We start from the raw sequence: 8122 nt of genomic DNA, 5'->3' as shown, positions 1-8122 counted from the left end.
AGAAAAGCTTGTAACCTGTCAATGGTAATAAGTTAACAACGGCGGACCCAGTTCACCACCAGCCATCGGTAACCTCCTCAGCCTATTTAAAAAACCACTTTTGCTATACTTAAGTTGACTGAAATTTATATTTGGGTCAGTCAATTTTTTTCTTCTACAGTACATAGTCTGTTTTTCCTTTTTTTTATGTGTCAGCTTTTGTGTGCGTGCATGTGTGTGTCGCATGCATGTGCTGCTGTTGTTTGCCACTTTGTGTATGTTGTGCGTGTGTTGCTGGCATATGCATGCGTGCTGTGTGCATGTGCATGTGTGTGCTCATCTTCGATTGGCTGTGTGTGTGCACGAGAGAGCATACGACGACACCATCGATATGAGATACATTTTTATTTCTACTTGTGAAGATACAACTAATCTATAATTTAAAAATAATAAAACATAATATATGCGTTTCAGTTTGATGCAACTTATGTACAAATCATATTTTTATCCAAAAACTGCTCTACGATATACTTATTTTTCTTATTGTGCAACAGTGCAATTCTTGGCTAAGTTGTGTGCAATTTTTAATCATCATTTGTTTCAATTGTTTTTTTATTTTCTTTCCTTTTTAGGCTAAACCATGGCCTAATTCATTCTACCTTAGAAAAATATTCGTTTTTGTCCTTTTAGCTTTGTACTAGTTTTTATCTTTATTATCATTTACCAAGTTGTATTTAGTCGATTTTTCTTTTTCTTTATGTGTATTGTTTATATTTTAGGTGTGTGTAAATGTGCACATAAGTGTTGCACAATATGTGTGTAAACTTTTATAAAGTGCAAAAATTTCCCTATTATACGCTTAATTTTGCATTTATAAAATTATGCAATTTCAACTCAAATTGTGTGCAAGTTTTGTTATCATTTGTTTGCGGTTTTTTATTTCATTTTCTTTCATTCTAACACCACTAATTAAATCTTCTTCTTCTTTTAAAATTCAACTATGTGCTTATTCTTGCATAATATAAGAACTTCAAATTTGTGTGCAAATTATGTGCAAATTTTGTCCTTATTTGTTTTTTTATTTTCTTTCATCTGTAAGGGTAAAACCAATGCAATTAATTCGTTCTTTCCTAGAAAGCTTCATTATTTTTATTTTGTTTTTGTTTTAATTTTATTTTATTTCTTCTTTAAGGCTAATACCAGTGTTACTAATTCTTTCCTTGTGAGCATACTTCTTTTTTGTAAAATTCATAATATTATACGATTATTCTTATATATTATAAAAATCACAATTTTTGTGTATATTATGTGCAAAATTTTTCAATATTTGTTTTTTATTTTCTTTCTTCTGGAAGGGTAATATCAATGCCCTAATCCATTATTTCATACCAACGCCACCAATTACTTTCTTCCTAGATTTCTTTTTTGAAATTACACTATATGCTTATTCTTGCATAATATAATAAATTTTAATTTGTGTTGAAGTTAAGTGCAAATTTTGTCCTTATTTGTTTCCTTTTCCATTTTCTTCCTCTGGAAGGGTAATACCAATGCTACCAATTCGTTCTTTCATAGAAAGCTTCATTATTTTGACTTTGTTTTTAATTTTTAATTTTCTTCTTCTTTCTTCTTTAAGGCTAATACCAATGCCACTAAATCATTTTTTTTCTTACAAAGCTTCATTATTTTGAGCGCCGCCCGCCTAGCCGTTGGAACCAGCACTAATGGTCACATTAGTGCCGGTTCAATTACAAACCGGGACTAATGAGCTTCACATTAGGCCCTTTTTCTACTAGTGGAGTGCACCACAAAGACAGTAAAGGAAGATAACAGCCCCAAACGTCCTCGCCACAAAAGACTTTGAAGACCGCAATAACCCCTCGATGCTGGCAAAGAGATCTAGTAGGGAAACTGGAAAACTCCACGAGCGTTCATGGTAGAGCCTTCACCGATGTTTGTCTCGGAAACATGTCCATAGTTTTTATCAGTAGAGTTGAGATTTGCATTTTCCAGCTTCACGTCATAGATATAATCCCAGCTTCCCACACTTGGGTAGTGCCCTTCCTCACGGATTTCGGTGTAGATCTACATACATAAGATATTAGAACATGCACTAGCTAGTAGAGTTTTGGGATATATGCCACATTTTTTCAGTTGAAAAAATATACTAAGTAAATTCAATTGGATTTAGTTTAGATTAGTTTATTTATTTGTACGAGTTAAGTTCATTTGAATTGAGATGTGAATATGAACATATTCCCTTGTCCCTAAATAAAATTCACACTATTAATGGGCACGCATGTAATTCATATTTTAAATTATTAAATATTTCATATAACTATATAGGAATATGATTTTTTTTATGTACTTATCAAGACTAATGAAACAAGATCTTATAATATCTTAATTAGAAGAACTATAATTTGCAGCTTTGTAAATGCATCACTTGCCAAGTGAATTTCACCTTTTACTTTTGATTACGTATAAATTTACTTAAAATTAGTTTGGAGCATGAACAAAGAGAAAAAGGTAAGATACAACATTTGGAGATAAAGCACAGTATTTACCCCATTGGCACCAATGTAGGGGACGGTCCAGGAGAACAACCAATCGCAGGAGCTGCTGCTGGATGGGACCTTGGTACGATACACAACGGCACCAGCTGAACCAACCGCAGCGCCACTTGGGTGGACGTGGAGAAATGCCCCCCATTGCCCATTCTGAATATCTGATGGGTAGGGTGTATCGTAGATATGGCCGTGCCAGTCTTTGTAGTTAGCCAAGTTCAAAGTGGCACCGGTGGCATTGTAGATGAGGCATTTTACAGATATTCCGTTACCGTACCTATATAGCAATGTAGCCAAAATATGGATCAGATTAAGCTCTCTCCAAAAGAAATTTGTTTGTATGGCAACAAGCTAGAAGCAGAAATATACTACGCACAACGAAACAAGGAAAGAAAGAAAGAAAGACAGAAACAAACCTCTCCTTGAGGTTGTCGACGAAGGTTTGTGCGTTAATATCCTTACCACCGGCGTTGATCATCTTCATGGTATAGTCTGCAACATCCTTTTGAGTGATGGGTTCCTTATACTCTCCAGTGGCCAGCACCGTCTTCTCTGAAATGGGGGTACCGAACACTCCCGAGGCCATTATGCCTTGCTTTGCTGTGTATGTACTGCTCCACCTAGTTTAGATGGATCGATGGCTGTGAGAGAATGAATGAATGAATTTGTACATGTAGTCCTGCCCGTATTTATACACGCGTTGGCAATGCAATACGAGGTCCCTTGCCGGAAGAGTGAGTACTTGATTCCCGGAGGAGCTCCTACTACTGTCCAAGACAGCTAAGCCTGGGCCATGGCCCATGGGGATATATAGTATAGTATACTCTATAGTATAGTATGGCATAGCACACTCGAGAAACACCACGAGATAGATAGATGCTCATCGTGAGGAATCCTTGCTCGTTGTGTCGAGATAAACTCACTCCCCAATAAAAAGATGCCCACATCCGCATTGTCATAGGGCAAACAAGTTGCTGCCCACAAAACTACATCCTCTAGCGCTAGACGTCCATGCGGCATGGCATCACAGTGCAATCGGCATGGCACATTATTAAAGCATGCACGAGATAGATAGATGTCCATCGGAAGGAATGTTTGCCCATCGTTTCCAGATAAGGCCAACTTCAACATGGACACGAAAAACGGACACTGTATCCATCCGCCCGCGCATCCGTCGGCACTCGTGCAGAAGCTGACCATCCAACCCTCTGCGTATATATTTCACACCGGATTCGAAGGACAATTTCCATGCAAACCGGATGATTTCCATTTAAATCGGACAAAAGTTCATTACATTTTAAATATATTTTATTAAAAAAAGCATATAGAAGTTAACCTAGTCTAAATGTTCGCCGATGCCTGTCCTCCAAGTCCTTGTTATTCACTGCCATTTTCATGTCCGGCGGCCGTAAGCCCTGGGAATTGGAGGCGCGTTCATCAACGAGGTAGAGCAGGACATGGGACACCGACTATCGCACGTGAGGCACGTGGCGCTGCCGTCTCCCATGCCTTACTCTTCCGCGTTAGAGTCCGCGACCTGGCTGTTGTCGGTGGAGGTGAGGTCGGCGAGCAACATGTACGGGCCGACTTCTTCGTCGTAGCGGCAGCAACAACGCGCAGCTGCTGGCGGTTTCGTCCGCGAGTGCCCTCGCCGCCAGCCCCGTCTGTCCGTCCGAGGGTGCCACGCGAGCATTGCACGCGGTCTCGTAGAGTGTCTGCTGCTCCTCGACGAATTTCCGATTCTCCACGACCATGGCACCCATGGCCTCGACGCTCGCGAAGTCGCTATAGATTTGGCTCACCACCGTACGCACACAGGCATGATAGTACAAGTATCTTGTGGCTAAATTTTCACATCAGAATTCTTACTGCGAGGGCAGATGCCAACCCCTCTGGAGAAGGCGAAGAGAGAGAGAGATGCGTGGTGGACGATATAAGAGGGAGAGAGGAGGACGTCCAGAACTTGCCTGTATATGCACCGTTTTTCAAAGAAACTATAGTATTTGCAAAACTAATTTGAAAACATCATGATTTCTTTTTGGCAAGAAACATGATCAAGTATTGTAATCATGTAAAATGTTTCGCCAAGGAATGAGTTTGATGGTGTCATGAAAAAAAAACAAAGTCAGCACTGCATTGGCAAAATTTTGTATGCGAGTACAACATAATATTGAGTTTGTTGTCAAAATTGTCAGTTTTTTTTACTATTTCCGCAACTAGCAGGGTGGCCATAGCAAATGCAAAGGCTACATCTTTATTGCAACCATGAAAAAAGTTGATCATTTATTTTCATCTTTTGCACATATTTATATCATATTCACTGCATTTATTGTATAAGGCTGCCCATAAAATGTAAGTATCATAGGTAGTATCATGCATGCCACCTAAGCTATTTTGATGAGGTGGCATGAAATTAAATGTAGGAAGAGATGTTTGAGTATCATATCATGATACCGTATCACACTAGTAGAAAAAGGGCCTATTGTCTCAGTTCGTGACGCCCATTTGTCCCGGTTTCTGAACCGGGACTAAAGGGTTGTTACTAAAGCCTTAGGACTTTAGTCCCGGTTCTTACACGAACCGGGACAGATGGGCCTCCACATGGCCGGTGCTGTGAGGCCGGGCAGGAGGGCCTTTGGTCCCGGTTGGTGGCACCAACCGGGACCAAATAGGCGTCCATGCGTTAGCAGCTGGCAGGAGCTGAGGTTTTTGTTTTTTTCTAAAAGGGGTGGTTTAGGGGGTAATTTAGGATGTGTTAGCTAGCTAATAGAGAAAATGTCCTCTCTTATCTCCGTGCTTGGTTTACCAACGCAACTGCTATGCCTAAACATGGCTTAGATTAAAGTGAAGGCAACATGTGGTGCATGTCGAAAGTAATACTAATCCTAACTTGATCAAGTTTGGATTAGTATTACTTTCGACATGCACGACATGAATGTTGCCTTCACTTCAATCCAATCCATGTTCATTTCACCCACTGATACATAATAACTCTTCATGCCCGCATCATGCATCATCATAATAATAAGTTCTACTAATCATCATCATACAACTTCTAGTCGTTATTAATAACAAGTCATACGATCATCATCCTCATAATCATCGAACCAACCCAACTTAATTGTTCTAGGCACATGATCATCAGTATCAGGTAGGACCTAAATACCCTCTTTAAGGTAAAATAGCATAAAACAATATAGACCCTGACTCTCCATTATGGAGAATGGAGATCATCCTGTCTCCAATTCTTGCGCTTCGCTTGCTTTTGCTTCCAAGAACCTCCTTACGATTGTCCATACATTTTTTCCATTCTTTGATTAGCACGTCTCCACTTCTTTTAGAAATCCGGTATGAACAGTTAAGATTCGTAGGATGACCTGGCTGTATGTTCAAAACACTAAGGCTACCTTTCTGATACATCAAATGAGGCACACAATCCTCTGGGATTATCTGTTGAAAAACATAGTAATAACTTCATAGTTAGCAAATGATGTATTAGTTTTAGAAGTATGCAAAACATGCACGGATGTCGTAATAGTAAAAAATCTTACCAGAGTATCCCCATAGTAGTTACCGTAGTTCAACACGTGCACTAGTGGCTGACCATAATATTGAGGAGTTTGATTGTAGATATTGTCATTCTCAAGATCAGTCCAAAATGCGATCAGATGAGTTTTCTCCTGATAAGTTAATTCAGAGCCTTCGGTGTAGTAGGTTCTGTCTACCATCTTCCGCACATTCTCTGAAAAATGAAAATAAGCTGTCAATGGAAATAAGCTGTCAACTATTTTGAAATGAACAATATAAATTAGCTAATAACTATGTTTGAGAAATTCACATAGCGGTTGAATTGGAGGCGTATCAACAAGGAGCCAAATGTCCATATTGTCTTGCTCGATTTCAGGATCACCAAGATCCATGGTGACAAGTATATCCTCATGAAAACCATACATCTTGCAAAGTGCTTCCCATTTTTTGCATCCAAAATGGGTTACGCTCTCAGAATTGTACAACTTTATTTCAAAATCCACATCATGATGGGTCCATAGGTGAATTTTCTTTGTTTCGAAACTTTCATAGTTCATTACATATTAAATATATTTTATTAAAAAAGGCATCTAGAAGTTAACGTAGTCTAAATGTTTGTCGATGCCTGTCCTCCAAGTCCTTGTTATTCACTGCCATTTTCATGTCCGGCGGCCGTAATCCCTGGGAATTGGAGGCGCGTTCATCAACGAGGTAGAGTAGGACATGGGACACAGACTGGCGCTGTCGTCTCCCATGCCTTACTCTTCCTCGTTAGAGTCCGCGACCTGGCTGTCATCGGTGCAGGTGAGGTTGGCGACAAACATGTACGGGCCAATTTCTTCGTCGTAGCGGCAGGAACGACGCGCAGCTGCTGGCGTTTTCGTCCGCGAATGCCCGCGCCGCCAGCCCCGTCTGTGTGTCCGAGGGTGCCACGCAAGCATTGCACGCGGTCTCGTAGAGTGTGTGCTGCTTCTCGAGGAAGTTCCGATTCTCCACGGCCATGGCACCCATGGCCTCAACGCTCGCGAAATCGCTATAGATTTGGCTCACCACCGTACGCACACAGGCATGATAGTACAAGTACCTTGTGGCTAAATTTTCACATCAGAATTCTTACTGCGAGGGCGGATACCAACCCCTGTGGAGAAGGCGAAGAGAGAGAGAGAGAGAGAGAGAGAGATGCGTGGAGGACCATATAAGAGGGAGAGAGGAGGATGTCCAGAACTTGCCTGTATATGCACCGTTTTTCAAAGAAACTATAGTAATTGCAAAACTAATTTGAAAACATCATGATTTATTTTTGGCAAGAAACATTATCAAGTATTGTACTTGTGTAAAATGTTTCACCAACGAATGAGTTTGATGGTGTCATGGGAAAAAAACAAAGTCAGCACCACATTGGCAAAATTTCGTATGCGAGTACAACAGAATATTGAAATGTTGTCAAAATTGACAGGTCTTTTTTTACTATTTCCGCAACTAGCAGGGTGGCCCTCGCAAATTCAAAGGCTACATCTTTATTGCAACCATGTAAAAAGTTGATCATTTATTTTTCATCTTTTGCACATTTTTATATCCTGCTCACCACCATACTTGTTCATGCCGAGGTCCAGGTACTTTAGTTCACGTACTTGCCCCTCGGGCTCTTGGACAGGCACGGCTCCATCTGGGCGAACTCCATCTGGATCGATCGGGACTTGGATGCCGACATTGCTGCCATCGACCGCCCCGGGCCGGTATCGATGTAGTTGGGCTTGATTCGCTATGCCAGCTCATGGGCTGGTTCGTTCGCTAGGCCTATCTAGGTACCGAAGGAAACTGAAACTGGATGGACGAAATTTAGTACCACCTCACGTATATGTTTTAAATCTGAACTGAAAGCGTAAATTCACGGGAAGAAACGTATTGTGACGGTGAACCCATGAAGTCAATCCGTACTTTATTATTAGGCAATAGATAGATATGTTTATATACAGTCCGACATGGGCGAACTCCATCTGGAAGGCATCCTTCTCCACCTTCCCGTTGGCACGCCGCTCTTTCAGGGC

The 8122-nt window shown here is 40.7% G+C and overlaps 1 protein-coding gene across 1 annotated transcript; it reads right to left on the bottom strand.

The window, feature by feature from the left end:
* Positions 1–1626: 1626 nt before the first annotated feature.
* Positions 1627–3264, bottom strand: LOC123059728 (23 kDa jasmonate-induced protein-like). Its single transcript, XM_044482214.1, has 3 exons — positions 2963–3264; positions 2547–2823; positions 1627–2064 (listed from the first exon to the last, which is right to left on the bottom strand). The coding sequence occupies exons 1-3, from the start codon at positions 3130–3132 to the stop codon at positions 1879–1881; spliced, it is 633 nt and encodes a 210-aa protein (XP_044338149.1). The 5' UTR covers positions 3133–3264; the 3' UTR covers positions 1627–1878.
* Positions 3265–8122: the final 4858 nt, after the last annotated feature.

The sequence above is a fragment of the Triticum aestivum genome, chromosome 3A (assembly GCF_018294505.1).
Source record: "Triticum aestivum cultivar Chinese Spring chromosome 3A, IWGSC CS RefSeq v2.1, whole genome shotgun sequence".
In the NCBI taxonomy this organism is placed as follows: Eukaryota; Viridiplantae; Streptophyta; class Magnoliopsida; order Poales; family Poaceae; genus Triticum; species Triticum aestivum.
Note: the sequence above shows the minus strand (reverse complement) of the source record. Positions and strands in the feature narration are given on the sequence as shown.

What these genes read in the sequence shown, in the direction of transcription:
- LOC123059728 (XM_044482214.1), bottom strand. Translation starts at nt 3,132, where the DNA reads ATGGCCTCGGGAGTGTTCGGTACCCCCATTTCAGAGAAGACGGTGCTG. An exon ending in GTCGACAACCTCAAGGAGAG is followed by an intron (nt 2,824 to 2,962) that starts GTTTGTTTCTGT and finishes ATTGCTATATAG; the next exon opens with GTACGGTAACGGAATATCTG. An exon ending in CCTACATTGGTGCCAATGGG is followed by an intron (nt 2,065 to 2,546) that starts GTAAATACTGTG and finishes TTATGTATGTAG; the next exon opens with ATCTACACCGAAATCCGTGA.